Source organism: Nilaparvata lugens, chromosome 14, assembly GCF_014356525.2.
Source record: "Nilaparvata lugens isolate BPH chromosome 14, ASM1435652v1, whole genome shotgun sequence".
Lineage (NCBI taxonomy): Eukaryota > Metazoa > Arthropoda > Insecta > Hemiptera > Delphacidae > Nilaparvata > Nilaparvata lugens.
In genome coordinates, this window is record NC_052517.1 from 22,073,303 (window position 1) to 22,093,855 (window position 20,553).

Sequence of the window (20,553 nt, forward strand, 5' to 3'; positions counted from 1 at the left end):
GGAGAAGAAGAAGAAGAAGGAGAAGAACGAGAAGAAGAAGAAGAAGGAGAAGAACGAGGAGAAGAAGAAGAACTGGAGGAAAATATGGATGGAGTTCACAATGAATGTTAGTCGCAACTGAGCAAACAGACGGTGGTTGAATACGGTTTTGTTGTGAAGGAGGAGGAGGATTAGAAGGTGGTGGAGGTGAAGGAGGAGGAGGAAGTGGTGGAGAAGGGTGAGGATGAGGAGGAGGTGGATGAGGAGGAGGTGGAGGTGGAGGAGGAGTGAGAGGAGAGGAGAAGATGGCAGAGGTTGACGTGGAGTTTTAGAGTAGAAGAAGAAGGAGGTATTGAATGAGGAGGAAAAGGTGGAGGTGAGAAATAAGGAGGAGGTGTGAGAGGAGAGGAGAAGATGGCAGAGGTTGACGTGGAGTTTTAGAGTAGAAGAAGAAGGAGGTATTGAATGAGGAGGAAAAGGTGGTGGTGAGAAATAAGGAGGAGGTGTGAGAGGAGAGGAGAAGATGGCAGAGGTTGTCGTGGAGTGAAAGAGTAGAAGAAGAAGAAGGTTGTGAATGAGGAGGAGAAGGTGGTGGTGAGAAATAAGGAGGAGGAGTAGAAGAAGGTGGTGAATAAGGAGGAGGAGGAGTTGATGGCGTAGGAGGGGGAGCAGAGCTAGTAATGCAGTATGATTAGCAGAGTTGAAAGAGAGAGGAAGAAAGTGAAATGAAGAGGTAGGAGAAGATGAAGTAAGAGGAAGAGTTGGTGATGGAGAAGGATGATGAGGAGGTGGTGGAGAAGGAGGAGGAGGAGGTGGAGGAGAACGAAGATGAGGTCAAGGAGGAGGTGGAGGTGAAGAAAGACGTGGAGTAGGAAGAGGAGCAAGAGTTTTAGCTGTATATGAGCAGGGGAAGTGAAAGAAGATTGGGGTGTGAAGTGGTAAAGAAGAAGAAGAAGAAGAGGATGATGATGATGGAGAAGAAGTAGATGAAGAGGAAGAAGAAGAAGAATAAGAAGAAGAAGAAGAAGAAGAAAAAGAAGTAGTAAACAGAAGTAACAATGAAGTTGTCAGGTTGCCTAGCAACTAGTAAACAACTGGAAAGTCGATAATGTTTTACATTCTCAATACCCTATAGTGAGGTCCACGTTATAATGACAGTATTTGATCAACTTTGGTTTTGCTATCCTTGTCCATCATCCGACAAAGCCGGTGGTACTATCCTTTTCTAGATCCTCAACCATGCCAATTATGTTTTAGACAGTGTAGAAATATAATTAATTAATGCAGAGAATCGGCATCGCTATTCTTCTATCTTTATCCACTGCCATTATAACGTGGACCTCACTATAGTAAGATTCGAGAACGCGACTAGGTGCGACCCCGACTACTTGACACCCCGTCAACCTGTGCCCTTTTGAAACTGGTTTTAGGGGACAAGTTGACGTGTTGACGTGACCCTAAGATTCACTACAAACTGACAACACCCCTTACAAATAGCATCATCTACAACATAATATCAATGCCACTCATTCGACCAATGCTCAACCTCAAACTGTCTATTTTAAAACTTGACAAACTGAAAAGTGGATGTAATATTTTGTATTTTAATAATATTTAATATTTACTAATATTTAATATTAGTGGATAGTGAATGTTTTTGTGATTTTTCTGGCTTCAAATTTATCAAGTGTTTTAATAATATTTTTCAATTTATTAATGCATTTTCAAGTGTAATAATAATTTGTTTCATATTTCTGATCAACCGAAATACAACATTTTTAGTATAATGTCTATTTGGACTGTAAATTTTTGTGATCTTTATAAAAGTGTTTTCATAACCTCATTTGGACTATTTTTATCAAAATTAGGGAGAGGAACAGTTTTGGGTTTATCCTGTTGATTCTCTCCCAATCATTAATTTGATGTTGTGATTAAGGAATGTAATAAATGTAATAATATCTTGAAGAATTCAAAATAGGCCTATCAACAATCCTTGGTTAATTAAAGCTGGCTTCACACCAAAGTTATTAACAAAACGTTAATGACTTAATCCTTATAGATTCTGTTAGATTGAACATAACTTATCATACACATGATGAACATTATGTGTTTGTCAAGTTCCGTTTTAATCTAATAGAATCTATAAGGATCAAGTTATTAACATATTTTGTTGATAACTTTGGTGTAAAAGTACCTAAAGATAGGCGCACACAGATCGACATCGGACGGACGTCACGCATCGGACGGATCGGATGATTAGATTTAATGCTCACTCAGCGGTCAGGGTTTTGCCCTTGCTGGGTGGTGCCATGTAATTTTAATTTATTTGTAAAATAGCATAATATTATAATCTAGAATATTTCTTTTGTAAGTTTTTATTTTGTATTTTGTTTTTATGGGCAATAAAGATGTTTTAAAAAAAAATGCATTGTTTTCAATTGGAGTGCGCATACCTATATGGATGCGGATAGGTATGCGCACTCCAATTGAAAAAGCAATGCATCAAATCTAATAATCCGATCCGTCCGATGCGTGACGTCCGTCTGATGACGATCTGTGTGCGTCTACCTTTAGAACCCACATGCAAAATTTCAAGTTGATCAGTCCAGTAGTTGAGACGTGTTGATGCATCTAACATCATTTCCCCATCCCCTACGTGTAGCCTATAAGCTAGTTCTTTCCTATATTATAGTATAAATTTATGATATTTATTGGTAGGCTATATCAATCTACCTCAACACCTTTGAAGGCCCAAAATAAAGAACAAAACTGATTGAAATATACTCATAGTTCAAATTTTATAAATTAATAAAAACAATATAAAAAACGTGTAGTACCCTTTCTTTTCAAAAACTTTAAAATAGTTCAACAACTATTAAAGATGGTATATATAGTGATATCAGAAAATATGACCTGAGTGTCGAAACTAGGAAGTTGTTGAACTAGGTATTTTAAATTTTTTAAAAAGAAAGGGTACTTCAAGATTTTTATTGCTTGATTTTTATATTTTTAATTTGAACAAAAGTAACCCATACAAGTTAAGTGATTCAATATTTCACGTTTATTCATTATGAACAATACAGCTAAAATCAATAAACATTCAATAAAATAAGGTATAATTAAACAGAACTGAACCCAACTTCACACAAATCAAATCAATCCCAATCAATTCGAATTTCACTTTGACAGATATCCAAGTCCCTCTGTCAAGATTATCAATATTTATTTATCTATTCATCTATGTATTTATTTATAAATTTGTAGCACATAACAGAAACACTTTACAGTTTTATAATATTTATTAAGACACACGTCTTAACACAATATTATATTTACAAGACACAATATTATTTAAGGAAACACACGACAAAGATAGATTAAAAACACTTGGAAACTTACATTATTGTTTCGAAATTTTCGACGAGCTGTGTTGCCTTCTTCAACCATCTCAAGCGCATAACAATAATGTAAGTTTCTAAGTTTTTTAAATCTATCTATGTCATGTGTTTCCTGTCTCAATTTATTTATACATTGATATTTATAATACAATATTGAAAGAATCCTCATCTCAGATGCATCTATTATCACTTTTGCCTCATTGACGTTGGTCCTCTTATGAAATAAAAATCTATAATAAAGCTACAACCTATTATAACTTCAACTCAACCCAACCTAACCAATCAAATACAGAATATCCCAATCAACAACATCAAACTGTGCATTCTTAGTGCCAATTGCACAACAGCCGGTTAAATTTTAATCGTGGTTAATTCCACAAGAACCAATTAGAGAAGCTGTCTTATCAAAAAGGCCTTCTCAGATTAGTTCTCGTAAAATTAAGGCTTCTCTGATTGGTTCTCATGAAATTAATCATGGTTCAAATTTAACCGGCTTTGGTGCAACTGGATATTAGTCAAATGTCTATTAGAAACATTCACAGCCATCTTACCTCTTTCATATAAATCATCAATCGAAATAAACAATATAAACTTTAGGCCTACATTCAACCAAAACTGAAGTAAATTTATACAACCCAACCTAACCCAAATCTAACTAAAGTCCCAATCAACTCAAAATTGACATCCTACTGAGCCTCTTTAGCCAAATGTCTAATTATTTAAACCATAAATTGATAATCAACAACAGAATTTAACATCACAAACAAAGTTAACATCAACCAAATTGACCTTAGTCAAATGCATGTGTTACATTGATTACATGTAACCAAGACTAACCTAAAATAAATCCTGATCAACTAAAAATTGGACATCTATAACTGAGCTTCCTTGGCCAAATGGCAAATTTTGGAAACCTTCACAGCTATTTTAGCACCTTCATCCAAATCATCAATAATTGACAAAATCCACATTTCAGATGCAGCAATTATTGCTTTTGTCTCAGTGACATTTGTTCCCCTCAACCAACAGACAATTGGAAGTCACTTGAGTTTGAGCTTGTAATATGTGAGGCTGTTACAATTTTGTTCTCTTATAAAAAAGACTCAAAATCATAAATTATTATACAAAACTTGACATTAATAACAAAACTAACGAAACTTTTAACAAAAACTAACCTAACCTAAATCCCGATCAACTCGAAATTCACATCCAATTGCGCTTCCTTAGCCAAATGTCTGATCTTGGAAACCTTCACTGCTATTTTAGCACCTTCATCCAAATCATCAATTGACAAAATCCTCATTTCAGATGCAGCAATTATCGCTTTCGCCTCAGCAACATTCGTTCCTCTCAACCGACAGACAATTGGAAGTTGCTTAAGTTTGAGTTTATGAGCAGCTGTTACAATGCCTTGTGCAATGACGTCACACCTCATGATGCCCCCGAAAATGTTGACAAAGATGCAGTCCACATTCTTGTTGCTGGTGATTATTTCAAAACACGTCTCCACTGTTTTCACAGTTGCTCCACCGCCCACATCTAGGAAATTGGCTGGTTCTCCTGGGGAAAATTGGGGAAGTTTTAGGAAATGATAGGTAGATGATATAAAATATCAGGGTGTAATCACTTGAATGCAAGCGCAAGTCAAAAAACATGCATGAGTCAAGAAACAGAATTTGAAAATTGCCATTGAAATTGGAACATGTTGTGACTTGCATGCAGCTGCTCACACTGCATGCAACCAGCAGGGCAAGCGATCAGTGTGAGTGTTCTATTGCTCTTTCCACATTTTGTTTCTCATTGATATAGAGAATATATATAGAGACTATATATATCAATGTTGTTTCTCATCTGCACGCTTGCTCATATGCATGACTCACACTTGCACATACACGCATCCAATGTGATCTCACCCTTTTTCATCTATAACTACTATAATAAAGGAATGAACTGGCTTATACATGTACGGGATAGGAAAATTATGTCCGACGCATCATCACGTCTCAACTACTCAACTGATTAACTTGACATTTAGCACATAGATTCTTATTTAACCGAGGATGGTTATATGCCTATTTTCAATTCTTCAAGATACCATTACGTCTTAGTTTTCAGTATGTCAAGTTTTGAAATAGAACCTTGCGGAGAACGTGTTTTCTGCTAGTATCAGATAAATTTAAAAGAAATAGACCTACACTATACGGCTTGGTTTGATTTGTGACCGTCAACAGTTTAGAAAATAATATGAATTAATGGAGATTAGTAGGAGTATCAATCAGGACACTTTATAGGTACGTCTTCATGATTCATTATTCTTCAACGTTCATCCATTATCCTTCCACTTCCTTTCTTTTCTGTTAAAGGTCTAATTAAACTTCTGACACCATGCACGAGGATAAGGATGAGGAGGTAGAGAAGGAGCAGGATTAGGAATGGAAGGAGGAGAAGTAAAAGGAGATAGAGAGGAAGAAGATGGCATCTAACTGTGGGGCTGGAAAATAGAGAGATAGAGAGAGTGAGGGAGATTGATTGATTACTTCATTTATGTAGATTACAATATATACTGGCTTATACACTTATATACAATAGCTTACAATACAGCAACATTATAGTTGAATTCACATAATATAGACTAAGAAAATAATTATTGAACTGTATATGATATGAAAAAGGCAATTTGGAATAACTATAGATAATATTGTAATGCATGTACATAAATTGGCGGAGCTTTGGACATATCAATGTTCATTCTTTGGAAAAAATATTCAAAATATCCTTCCCACTAACTCTCTACCAAAAAGGAAGAGAAGGGAGAGGAAGAGGAGGAGTAGGAGGAGGTGAAGGAATTGTTTACAAGGAGGAGGAGGAGGTAAAGTAGGAGGAGGACAACAAACGGTTATACTAGAAGGCCATATACATTTGAAAATTAAAAGAAAAATCTTTAATTCTTACTCACCGCCATGTAATTTTATGATATCCATGGTAGCCATAGCAAGCCCCGCTCCATTCACCATACACCCTATATTACCAGTAAGGGCCACATAGTTTATGTTCTCCTTAATGGCTGCCAATTCCCTGGCATCCAATTGGCTGATGTCTTTCTTGGCGAAAATCTCAGGCTGCTTGTAATCGGCACTCTCATCAAATTCCATCTTGCAATCTAGGCACAGATAATTATTGTGTATATCCAGTGCTAACGGGTTCAGTTCTACTAGGATGGCGTCTTTCTCGAATATCTGCAAACCAAAAAAAGATTTCATTACTTTTCCAAAAAAAGTATCATTCAAGACTGATATAAAAGCAAAACTAGCTGCCGCAAACAGGTGCTATCATGCTCTGACCCAATATCACTGCTCACGAAGCAGTGTGTGATTACTTAATTTCAACTTTTGGACAACATTAACATTTTATCAACATTTTGGAGAGAAATAGTACAGGCTCAGCCTAGTTTTTCCTCCAATGTCATAATTGTATTATGATTATAGTATTTTATACAATAAATGAATGAATGAATATTTGAGATCCAAAAACCTGTCCAAGAGAGTGGGAATACAAGTATATGAAACAGTCATAAAGCCAATTATTGTTTTGTATGGAGCAGAGACATGGGTTTTGACAAAGAAGGATGAGGATCTATGAAAGTGTAATGGTGATGATTATTGAAATAAATCAATTATGGGTTTGTGTTTTCATAGAGATAAATTTAGTATAGATAGATAGCACTATCCTTTTCCAACTCTACACACATTTTTTTCATGCTATGAAGAATTGTATTCAAGTAATATAATTGTATGTTTATACTTTTCAATAAATTTTCCAAAGTATGAAGTGGATAATAATTATTGGTTGATATTTGGATGAAAAAGCAATTTGAATTGCAATAGTAAGTATATAATATTGTGTTGTATATCGTATTCTAGTTCAACCATATTTTATCTGTCACATTCTAGGTGGCTTCCAAACCCCAAGAAATCACTCACCTTGTACAAATTGACCAGTATTTCAGCCAAACTCTCAGGTTTTTCAACAATTTTCAACTTTTTCGTGATCTCCAAGGCTTGCTCGACTTTTAGTCCAGTCATTATGTCAACTGGTTCATAAAGGACAGCTTCAGGATCGACTATGGCTACCTCTTCAATGTCCATTCCTCCTATAACCAACAGACCAAAAATAACAATTATTAAAAAAAATGATATGTTGCAAATTTCCAATATTCATTTCAAATAAGATTAAATTCCTCAGTTAAGCAAGAATTGAGAAAATTATTTCAGGTCTCCCTCCTGTTAATTTGAAAATAAACAATGATAAATTATAAATGTCTATTGTGATATCGGATCATATGGGTAAGTTTCAATGTCGAAATTTGAACATCAATTCTGAAAAATCTAGAAGGAAAATTGATGTTTGCACCTCGAAGATCAAATTTCAATTTTCCTTATAGATTTTTCAGAATTAATGTTCAAATTTCATTCATGGGACACGAAATCTCATGGCTTACACGTACGGGATAAGAAATGCACGAATGACGCATCATCACGTCTCAACTACTCAACTCATTAACTTGACATTCTGCATATAGATTCTTAATTAACCGAGGATGGTTATAGACCTAATCCCAATTTTCCAAGATTTCATTTTCCCAGTTTGCAGTTTGTCAAGTTATAAAAAAGATCCTTGCGGAGCACGGGTTACCTGCTAGTAGGCCTATCATTATTATTATTTAGTTTATGGCAGATACACAACAAATATATAGCTCATGAGTCTCAAATGCCTAAGATATACACTGTATGTTTCCAAATTCTTTGAGATGTTATGTAGTTTTCGGTTAGGAGAACATAAGTTTGTCTGACCGCCATCATTTGCTAGTCCATTTAGCGTTACCCAATGTGCACCATGGAGGCGAACTAACATTACACATATTTAAGGTAAAAATCTGCTGGAACAATTTTGAGGTTAAATAGTATTATTGACCGAGCGAAGTGAGGTCTAAGATTCAAATCGACGGTTTTTGCATTTCTCTTTATGTTTGTATGTTTAAAACATACAAAGTGCGTAGTCTTGCTGAAGACAGCTCCAAGTCCTGGAAATTACGAAAAAACAAAACAATTTGAGAAAATCATTCATATCCTTATTAATTGACCGAGTGAAGTGAGGTCTAAGATTCAAATCGACGGTTTTTGCATTTCTCTTCATGTTTGTATGTTTAAATGTTTATATATCGCGCATTTACGGCGAAACGCGGTAATAGATTTTCATGAAATTTGACAGGTATGTTCTTTTTTTAATTGCGCGTCGACGTATACACAAGGTTTTTTTTGGAGATTTTACATTTGAAGGATAATATAAAATGGAAAGGAGCCTCCTTCATACGCCAATATTAAAAGTAAAAATCCGACTATAGAATTATTCATCATAAATCAGCTGACAAGTGATTACACAGATGTGTGGAGAAGCCAGTCTATTGCTGTATTTCCATAAGGTCTATAGTTTCAATCAGGTACTTGTGGATGAGAATACTGCGTGAGGTCTACTGTTCACAGAACTACTAGTATATTTATCCTACAGATGGAAATTATCCTACAGATTGAGTGGATTATAAATTGCATGCCATGTTGCATGCAATTCAATACCTCAATGTAACTTTGTGAAAAATCAGCTGCTGTGTGGACTATTAATTGCATCCCTCATTGAATGCACTAACGCATGCAATAAATAACCAAAATTACATAGTATTTTCTCTCGACCTTTCTCTGCTTTGAACTCGGGCTGTCCTGTTGCCAGTATGTCTTGAAGGAGATCAGCTTTTGATGTTAGCATTTTTGATACACCAACCCCAACAGCCATTAGCCGTTTTCACACCGATATCTCGCCGACACCACATACAGACAGGATTTACTCTGATGGACAGTATAAGAGGAGGCTGTGGTTTATAACTGCGCGAGGTCTACTGTTCACAGAACTACTAGTATTATTATTATTACTGGTGTTCTGCCCTAGGGCAGGTCTAAACATGATTGCTCCTTCTCCATTCCTCTCTGTCCTGTGCGATTCTCTTCATCTTGGAGTACTTTCCCTCCTCCCTGATATCATCCACCAACTTCACTCTTTTTCGTCCCAGCACCCTCCCTCCTTGCACAGTCCCTTCCATTGTCTCCTCTCCACAAGTAGTCCGCCATGCCTCAGCAAGTGTCCCAGCCAGTTCCGCTTTCGTCTCCTTATCACTGCCATAATATTCATTTTTCCTACAGTTACGTTGAAAAGTGGCCATTGCTGCACTGATTACAGAACGCAAAGAATCACTTTTCCGCTCTAGCGTGGGAAAAATTTTTCTGCATTCCAGATTTGCAACATGGCAACGCAAAATACTTAGTAGGTTATATGGAGCAACAGTGCAGCAAAATCAAAATGAAGTTGGTAAGAGTGACTGCTGTGGCTGCTATAGTGAGCAGAGGTGCAACCAAGCACAACGCGCACAGCATTAAGTAGATATTATAACCAAGGACAACATTTTTATTCAATTTGACAATAAATTAAGGTTTTTATCAATAATAAAATTACACAGAAAAACATTTGATGCATTTCAGGAAATTTTACCCATAATTACCCACTTTTCATATTCAATGGTAACTGTAGGAAAAACTTAATGTGAAATACGTGCGCAAAGTTCCTCTGCTGCACTCAAGAAACCATTCCGCCCTCGCCTACGGCTCGGGCGTAAACGTTTCTTTCGGTGCAGCAAACTGTCACTTTGCGCACTAGTTGCACAAATAACTATTTCCTCCTACTCTACGCAGTACCTCCTCATTCCTCACTTTATCCATCCAGCTGATCTTCTCCATCCTCCTCCACACCCACATTTCAAAGGCCTCCAATCACTTCTCTTCCTGCTTTCTGAGAGTCCAGGTTTCCGCTCCATAGAGAGCCACGCTCCACACAATTAGCCATCTTCTTCCGCAGTTCTATTTGCATTTTGCTACTCACCAATCTCCTTATATTGCTGAATGCCTCCTTTACTCTTGCAATTCTCACTTTTACTCCTAAATCACATCGCATATCCTCTTTAATCATACACCCAAGGTACCTGAATGATGACACCTGTTCAATGTGATGCCTCATTGTCCTCATTGTGATTCATCCTTGTCCTCTAATTCCATTCGAGTTCCCCCTTGTTTCCTCTTGGATACAATTTCCATTACCGTTTTATACATTTCTTCAAACTTACCCTCCTTTTCTAGTTTCTCAATTTCATCACACTTGTCCTTTAACCATATCTGCCTTGCTCTCTCTGTCTCTGTTTTTGGTAGAGAGTTAGTGGGGAGGATATTTTTAATATTCTTTCCGAAGAATGGACATTAATATGTCCAAAGCTCCGCCAATTTATGTAGATGCATAACAATATAATTATCTATAGTTATTATATTACAAATTACTTTTCATATCATATACAGTTCAATAATTATTTTCCTAGTCTATATTATGTAAATTCATCTATAATTTTGCTGTATTGTAAGCTATTGTATATAAGTGTATAAGCCAGTATATATTGTAATCTACATTAATAAAGTACCCAATCAATCAATCAATCTCTGTCTCTGTTTTTGGTAGAGAGTTAGTGGGGAGGATATTTTTAATATTCTTTCCGAAGAATGGACATTGATATGTCCAAAGCTCCGCCAATTTATGTAGATGCATAACAATATAATTATCTATAGTTATTATATTACAAATTACTTTTCATATCATATACAGTTCAATAATTATTTTCTTAGTCTATATTATGTAAATTCATCTATAATTTTGCTGTATTGTAAGCTATTGGATATAAGTGTATAAGCCAGTATATATTGTAATCTACATAAATAAAGTACTCAATCAATCAATCTGTCTCCCTTTTCAATTCGTTATTGAGTTTCCTGTACATACAAACTACTAGTATAGATGAACGATATTTTAAAACAATAGAAATTCATTATTCATTATTCGGCAATATTTTAATAGTTATTTGTGCAACTAGTGCGCAAAGTGACAGTTTGCTGCACCGAAAGAAACGTTTACGGAATGGTTTCTTGAGTGCAGCAGAGGAACTTTGCGCACATATTTCACATTAAGTTTTTCCTACAGTTACCATTGAATATGAAAAGTGGGTAATTATGGGTAAAATTGGCTGAAATCCATCAAATGTTTTTCTGTGTAATTTTATTATTGATAAAAACCTTAATCCTAAAATCCTAAAGTCCTCGTTGTCCTTGGTTATAATATATAATGAATAATAATTAGCGCGTTGTGCTTGGTTGCACCTCTGCTCACTATAGCAGCCACAGCAGTCACTGTTACCAACTTCATTTTGATTTTGCTGCACTGTTGCTCCATATAACCTACTAAGTATTTTGCGTTGCCATGTTGCAAATCTGGAGTGCAGAAAAATTTTTCCCGCACTAGAGCGGAAAAGTGATTCTTTGCGTTCTGTAATCAGTGCAGCAATGGCCACTTTTCAACGTAACTGTAGGAAAAACAAATTTTGTTTCTATTGTACCTTGGGTGGAAGCAATAACGACCGGGCCGTCAAAGGCCCTGTGCATAGTGATGGCAAAGTAGAACTCCTTTCTTGGGAAGTGCCTCTCGGCCACCAGCACTGCATTGCACACTATGCCATCCTCAGACGTCTGCTTGGTTATCAGGTAATCACCCAGCATCTTCCTGCAACAACAAGGCAGGCACGCAGGTTGAAAAAGAGATGAATAGAAACAAAGAGAGGAGAAGAAGAAAAAGAAGAAGAAGAAGAAGAAGAAGAAGAAGAAGAAGGAAGAAGAAGAAGAAGAAGAAGAGAAGAAGAAGAAGAAGAAGAGAAGAAGAAGAAGAAGAAGAAGAAGAAGAAGAAGGAAGAAGAAGAAGAAGAAGAAGAAGAAGAAGAAGAAGAAGAAGAAGAAGAAGAAGAAGAAGAAGAAGAAGAAGAAGAAGACGAAGAAGAAGAAGAAGAAGAAAAGAAGCAGACTAAGAAGAAATAGAAGAGGAAGAAGAAAAAGAAGAAGAAGATGATGATGAAGAAGAAGAAGAAGAAGAAGAAGAAGAGAAGAAAGAAGAAGAAGAAGAAAAAGAAGAAGAAGAAGAAGAAGAAGATGATGAAGAAGAAGAAAAAGGAGGAAAAGAAGAAGAAGAGGAGAAGAAGAAGAAGAAGAAAAAGGAGGAGAAAGATTAAAAAGAAAAAGGTAAATACAATATTATCCATATCTATAGAAAAGAATTATAGTATCCTTTGAAATTAATAAAATAATAGAATAAAAATACAAATTATAACAACTAGTTTTGGTGATCACACCATCGTCAGGCTATCGGTGTGATCACCAAAACTAGTTGTTATAATTTGTATTTTTATTCTATTATTTCATTATTTATTTCAAAGGGTACTATAATTCTTTTTTATTTATATATACAGGAAAGTAGCCCTGAATTCATACAGTTTAAAAACAATATTATCCTTCTGCTCCCTTCCTACCTTTTTCTCTGTTTCATAATATTATTTAAGTTCTACTTTTTGCCTTTCTTGTCCTTCTCCAATTCCTCCTCCTCCACCTCCTTTTCCCGCTACTCATTATACGCTTCTCAACGTTCTCCCCCTTCTCCCTCATCTCCTCTTTCTTCTCCAACTTCTCTTTCTTCTGCTCCTTCTTCTTCTTCTTCTCCTCTTGCTTTACTATCTCTACTAGCGTATCCTCTTCCTCAGTCTCTTTCTTTTCATTTGGAAAAGGAGAAGGATAGGGCGATGAGGAAATAGAAGAAGTGGAGGGAGGATAAAGTGGTGGCGGAGGAGGAGGAGGAGGAGATGATGAAGTAGTAGGAGAAGAAGGAGAAGGATGAGGAGGAGGAAGAGTAGGGTGAGAATGAAGAGAAAGAGAAGAAGGAGAAGGATGAGTAGGGTGAGAAAGAAGAAAAAAAGAAGGAGGAGAAGGAAGAGGAAGAGGAGGATTGGAAGCATGCGAGAAAGAAGAGATGTATGAGAAGGAGGAGATGATAAACTAGGAGAAGGAGAAGGAGATGGAAGAGAAGGTGGAGGAAGAGGAGGATTCGAAGGATGAGAAAGAAGAAAAGTATGAAAAGGAGGAGATGGTAAAGTAGGAGGAGAAGGGGGAGGAAGAGGAGGAGGAAAATCAAGAGAAGAGGTAGAAGGAATAGGAAGAAGAGGAGGAGAATAATGAGGAGAAGGGGAAATGAGAAAATCGTGGAGGAAGTGGTGAAGGAGAAGCAGCAAAAGCAGTGGAAGAATGAGAAGAAGAAGAAATAGAAGTAGAAGAAGGTGTAGAAGCATTATTGAAAGGTGTAGATGTAGGAAAAGAAGAAGAGGAAAACAGTATATAGTGTGGTCCACGTTATAATGGCAGTGAAGAAAGATAGGAGAACAACGTTGCCGATCCTCTGTCTTATCAATCCCTTCTATAGACGGTAGCTGATGCAGGTTTATTGATGTAATATTAACTGTTCATTCTCGTTTAAATAATCAATTATATTTTATCAAGCAAGAAATTATATTTTTCAATAATTTCATAATTAATATCAAATATTTTGTTAATTAATTATCAATTCTACATTGTTAAAAGACGATCTGGCAACAGAGCAAAGCGAGAAAGAGATAGCCCTATCTGCTTTGTTGAATGATGGACAAGGATAGCAATACCATTGCAAATCAAACACTGCCATTATAACGTGGACCTCACTATAATTGCATCCCTTACTTGCAGGTCTTTGCCACTTCAGCCGGTGACGTAGCAATTCTGACTCCACTGATTCTTGAATTCTTGAATTTTCCCTTCCCCCTCCCACCGGTCAGGACCTGCGCTTTCACCATGAAGTCATTAGTGTCCAGACTGGCGGCCATCTTTTCCGCATCGTCAGCATTCTTCACCACCACAAACTTGCCGGTTGGTATGCCTGATTCCTGCAGAATCTCGTCACCCTGGTATTCCATGATCTTCAGGTATCTGCTAGGTTGGTAGTACACATTTGTCGATCGTTTCAGTTTCAGTTTTTCGTCAAAAAGGGTTTTAGGTCCAGAATGGAGCAATCGGCAGGGTTGGTAGTCCAAATTGGGAGATGATTTCAATTGGGGTTTCAAGTCAAAAAGGGTTCTAGGTCCAGAATTGAGCAATCGGCAGGGTTGATAGTACAAAATTGTGGATGATTTCTGTTGGGGTTTTCGAGTCGAAAAGGGTTTTAGGTCCTGAATTGAACAATCGGCAGGGTTGATAGTACAGAATTGTGGATGATTTCTGTTGGGTTTTCAAGTCGAAAAGGGTTCTAGGTCCTGAATTGAGCAATCGGCAGGGTAGGTAGTCCAAACTGGGAGATGATTTTATTTGGTTTTTTGATGTCAAATGAGCTCTCAGGTCCTAGAATTGTGGATGGTTTCAATTTGTATTCAAAGTTTAATAAGTTTCCAGTTCCTAGATTCAGAAATCTTTGATAGCACAAATTTGTGGATTGTTCCAGTTGGTTTTTGATGTCGTTTCTAGGTCCCAAACTTGTAGATACTTCTAGTTGGTTTTCGAAATTTGATGAGATTTTAGCTCTTGAATTCAGGTATTGGCAAGGTTGATAATACACATTGGGGGATGCTTTATTTAGTTGATTTTTTAAATCAAATGATTTTCTAGGTCCTAGAATTGTGGATGATTTTTGTCGGTTTCCCAAGTATTTAGGCCCTAGATTCAGGTATCGGCGGGGTTGAAACAGAATTGTGGATGATTTTAGTCGGTTTCCTAAGTATTCAGGTCCTAAATTCAGGTATCGGCGGGGTTGATACAAAATTGAGGATGGTTTTATTGGGTATCTGATGCCAAATAAGTTCCAAGCTCCTACATTCTGATGTGGAATTTCAAGGCAGTTATTGCTGTGTTTTGGTTGATTTTCATTGAAGAATACTCTATTTCCACTTGCTGGTTTCAGTTGGTTCACATGTCCTTTGTAGATTACTTCATCTTTACTTGATTCCAAACACGTTTCAAGAATATATGGTGCTGGGGATCCAAAATTCTGATACCCATGCAAGTATTCCTTGAGTTGATATTGATGACCATTGAATAATTTTTGTTTCTGGCTCAAAATATTTGTTTTTACTTGGTTTTGTGAGTGTTGAAATCTCAGATATTTGAGGCTCTGGCATTCATTGTGATTTCTTAGTGGTTTTTCATCACAACTTTTGGAAACACAAAATTGTTTGATATTTTGAGATTTTTTATAAATATTGTTTGAAGCTTCACCATTTTGTTGTTCATCTAATAATTTTGATTGTTGATATCGATGAAAGTTTGTTTTCTTGTAAGCCAAATTATTGTAAGTGTTTTGAGCATCGTCTATTCCAGTTCTCACCAATCTCGAATTAGCACTGTGCGAAATATCTTTGCATTTCCCAAACTCATGAACTGCACTTCTGTTTTGATTTAACGTGTTATCATAACTGAAGCTGTACCATCCTCTCAACCCTTGTCTCAGTTGAAAGTTTTTTATCCCAGAACAGATCCTTGAAACCATTTCGCAAATTATTATTCAATAAATTGTAGAATCGATTAAGAGTGATCAGTGATAAAATTATAGATACAATAAATAATATTTCTAAATACTTATCCGTGGTTGTTGATTTTCTTCATTATGAAAATAGCGACGTTATTATCATTAGAGTAATGCAAACACATCATAATCTTTGGTTAATATGCTTGAACAAGTTAGAAATTGAATAAAATTATAACAGTGTAATAGCTCATATGTTTGAGATTCATATGACTAAATTTTGCTTGCTTCTTCTTTCAGAAAAATATTTTAATAGAAGGTATTGTGAGACTCAGTTTAGACTGTCAGTTTTCCTTATAAATTATACCAATGCTTCCTTCATTTAACCAATGATGACAGCTTGAAATATATTAATTTTTTTATTTGATAGAAAAATCTGGTGTGGCGCACTCACAAAACTTTCCTTGCCGTTATGAAAATTGATCACCTGAAGCTAGTGTTACCGCGCATCTCAAGTCTACTATTCAAAGATCTGAGCCAGCTGGTGACAGGATAATATATTATCTCTGGAGACACACGAGGTTTGCTATCTCTTCATAGTGAATGATTCAATAGAATCGACAGCTGCCAACAGTTTGCAATTGAATAATCAAATTTTCTCGAATTTCGAGCTTATTTTCAATCTAAGGTAAAAATGTTACTGAACATTAATTGTAGAGATTTTCATGCTCAATCCTTTCCAATTGAATTTTTTTGTTTAAATTGTATCTAAAGCCTGATATTTGAGGAACTAAAATCAAACTTTGCAAAGATGGGGCGGAGCTCCTGAAATTTTTACAGATATAAGACTTGTGGCAGTTAATAGAGCTTATCAATGACTATTTTAGGTATTAATATGATCAAACTCGTTGGAGCCTTTTCGAGATAACCGCGAAAAATCCTGTTTTTGACAACATTTTTGCCATTTTAGCCGCCATCTTGAATTGCATTTGATTGAAATTGTTCGTGTCGGATCCTTATATTGTAAGAACCTTGAGTTCCAAATTTCAAGTCATTCCGTTAATTGGGAGATTAGATATTGTGTACACAGACACACACACACACACACACACACACACTGTTACTATAGTGAAATCCACGTTATAATGGCAGTGTTTGATTAGCAATGTTATTGCTATCCTTATCTATTATTCAACAAAGCGGATAGCGTTATCTCTTTCTCGCTTTGCTCTGTTGCCAGACCGTCTTTCAACAAAGTAGAATTAGTAATTAATTAACAAAATATTTCATCTCAATATTAAAAATATTAATATTATTATATTATAATAAAATATTATAAAAATTCATTAAGAAATTATTTAAAAATTTAATTTCTTGCTTAATAAAATATAATTGATTATTTTGAACGAGAATGAACAGTTAATATTACATCAATAAACCTGTATCAGCTACCATCTATAGAAGGCATTGACAAGACAGAGGATCGGCAACGTTTCTCTCCTATCTTCTCCACTGTCATTATAACGTGGACCTCACTATAGAACTATAATTTGATTGGTTCAGTAATAAATATTTGGTGTAGCATATTACTTCTTTATCAATTTGAAGGATGATAACTTCAAAAAAGATTGTTGACAATATACAAGTAAAATGTGAATCAAAGAAATAACTTTAATTTGAAAAACTGCTTGTCATAATATTAGTCTCTATAACAACTCTTGAACGTTCACTCGGTTTTCCCCATTTCTGATAATCTATTACTCCTTTGTAAAGAAATTTTCAAGTATTTCGATCACACCATTTTGTTGAATATTTTGTCCTCTTCAAAAATGATCATCAATAGAATAAAGCTCCAATGAGCCGTTCAGAATTTATTAATGAGAATCTACAAACAAGTACAACACAATACGGGTGTTGCCGTTTGTAAAGCTAGTACTGTATATATTTTATCAGTGTCGCAAATTATTATCAAACCTACTACATTGTCTTGTAGGAAATTTTGTTCTCTTCAAAATTGGTTCTCTGTAAAATTGGAGTTTGATTAACCATTTAGAAGTTATTATCAAAATACTGAAACAATCACCAAAATTCTCCCAAGTTGTATCAGCTATGAATCAGTTCTCACTTCTCAGTAGAAAAGCTGCCAGTGATGGGTCAAGAATCAGGTGATACAGCCCACGACATCTAGCGGTAAACTCCGGAACTACTACGAGTGAAATACCGCTTTGGCGGCCAATTTGAATTGAGCGATTCTCGTTAACATTTGAATCTATACTCATTAGAAAGATTACTTATAGAAAGATTACTTTCTATATTGAAATAGTCTGGAACATATTTTCAATTACCTCGAATATTATGGTGATAAAATGATAATAAATAATGCTCATTATGATCTATTGACACTTGAAACTAGCATGAATACTAAAATATCATGAAAAATACATCGATTATTTTATTCTCGGTATGAATGGGTGTATTACCACCATTTAATTCAAGTGTACACGAAAACGGTCGATTTTATTGGAAAATATATTTGAATTGAAAACATAGCTCTTAAAATGCTGCATAAACTAAACTGTAGTTGAGTAGGATCGGTTCATAAACAAGAAAGTTATGATTGATCAAAGATTTATGATGTGAGACAAATCCACAGAAGTACTATACGAATAAAACATAATAGAATACTGTCTTTTATGCATTTTTTCTGTAGTAGTTGAATGGTTTCAACAAACCATGGAACAACATTTTCTACAAGATAATGTAGTTAGATAGATGATAGAGTCTGAATAAATAAGAAATTATATAGCTTGAAAAACGGGAAAATCCACATTATCGTTGCACTCGTTTGTGCATTTCTATTGATAACTTCTATAGTGAGGTCCACGTTATAATGGCAGTGGATAAAGATAGAAGAATAGCGATGCCGATTCTCTGCATTAATTAATTATATTTCTACACTCTCAAAAACATAATTGGCATCGTTGTGGACCTAGAAAAGGATAGTACCACCGGCTAAGTCGAATGATAGACAAGAATAGCAAAACCAAAGTTGATCAAATACTGTCATTATAACGTGGACCTCACTATAGACGGAAGCTTGATTTCACTTACTGTGCTGTCCTTTTTTTGAAGAGAACAAAATTTGCAACAAGATGGTGTATCAAAAATACTCAAATGAAAGAGAGATATTAAGCATCAAAAATGGGAAAACTGCTGAGGGAGCATGGAATTTTTTTGAAGTGTTTCATCAATATAATAATATTTGTAGAGAATAAGTTAATATGTTTACCTTAAAATGTTCATAAACTTATTTGAATATACAGTGTTATATAGAGATTCAAAACATGACAATTATTGCACTGTCGCTTTCGATTCTTCTACAGTATTTTGTCAATAACTTTTAAGTGGTTAGACATAGCTCAATAGTTTTGATATGAATCAAATTTGTGGAAAATTCAATTCTATAGGAGGTCATGTATTTATTTTATGTGAATATCATGACAGTATAGTTTTAAGATTTAAAACTATTAAAACATCATGGATCTTAATCAGTGTATATCACAACCAATAATTTTTGTATTAAGTATAACCAATAACTTTTGAACGGCATTATTAATTAAAATTTTAAACATGTAGAATTGAAAGTAGAAATAGGGAACTCGCTTTTTGAATGATACCCCAAAAATCGGAAGATATCAATGTAAGATATAATTAAATAAAAATCTGGTGTGGTGTGGTGCACTCACACAACATTCTTGCCATTATGAAAATTGATCACCAGACGCTAGTGTTCACGCGCATCTTAAGTCTACTATTCACAGATCAGAGCCAGCTGGTGACAGGTCAATAACCCTGGAGATACACGAAGTCTGCTATCTCTTAATAGTGAATGATTCAATATAATCAACAGCTGCCAACAGTTTGCAATCGGATAATCACATTTTCTCAAATTTCAAGCTTATTTCCAATTTCAGGTGAAAATGTCACTTAACATTAATTGTAGAGATTTTCATGCTCAATATTTTCCTCATGAAATTTTTCGTTCAAATTGTATCTGAAGCCAGATAATTGGGAATCTAGAATCAAACTTTGCATAGATGAGGCGGAGCTTATGAAATTTTTACAGATATAAGACTCATGGCAGTTGATAGAGCTTATCAATGACTATTTTATGTGTAAATTTGATTGGAATCGTTGGAGCCGTTTTCGAGATAACCGCGAAGACCCCTGTTTTTGGCAACATTTTTGCCATTTTAGCCGCCATCTTGAATTGCATTCGATCGAAATTGTTTGTGTCGGATCCTTATAGTGTAAGGACTTTACGTTCCAAATTTCAAGTCATTCCGTTAATTGGGAGATGAGATATCGTGTACACAGACGCACATACACTCATACACACACTCACACATACAGACCAATACCCAAAAACCACTTTTTTGGACTCAGGGAGCCTTGAAACGTATAGAAATTTGGAAATTGAGGTACCTTAATTTTTTCGGAAAGCAATACTTTCCTTACCTTTGGTAATAGGGCAAGGAAAGTAAAAATTAAACATTGGAAGACCAATAATCGATTATATTTTACTGATACATCGGTAGAAAAATATCGATGAATCTATCGAGGTGAAAATATCGATATATCAAGATATATCGAGATCGAGATCTATTCATTTCATAAT

The 20,553-nt window shown here is 35.4% G+C and overlaps 1 protein-coding gene across 1 annotated transcript; it reads right to left on the bottom strand.

The window, feature by feature from the left end:
* Positions 1–3,807: 3,807 nt before the first annotated feature.
* LOC111053016 (succinate--CoA ligase [ADP-forming] subunit beta, mitochondrial-like) lies at positions 3,808–16,103 on the bottom strand. The gene is made up of 5 exons (XM_039441093.1): positions 14,105–16,103; positions 11,911–12,074; positions 7,358–7,527; positions 6,334–6,613; positions 3,808–4,937 (listed from the first exon to the last, which is right to left on the bottom strand). Exons 1-5 carry the CDS (start codon positions 14,335–14,337, stop codon positions 4,558–4,560), a joined length of 1,227 nt encoding a protein of 408 aa, XP_039297027.1. The 5' UTR covers positions 14,338–16,103; the 3' UTR covers positions 3,808–4,557.
* Between the last annotated feature and the right edge of the window lie 4,450 nt (positions 16,104–20,553).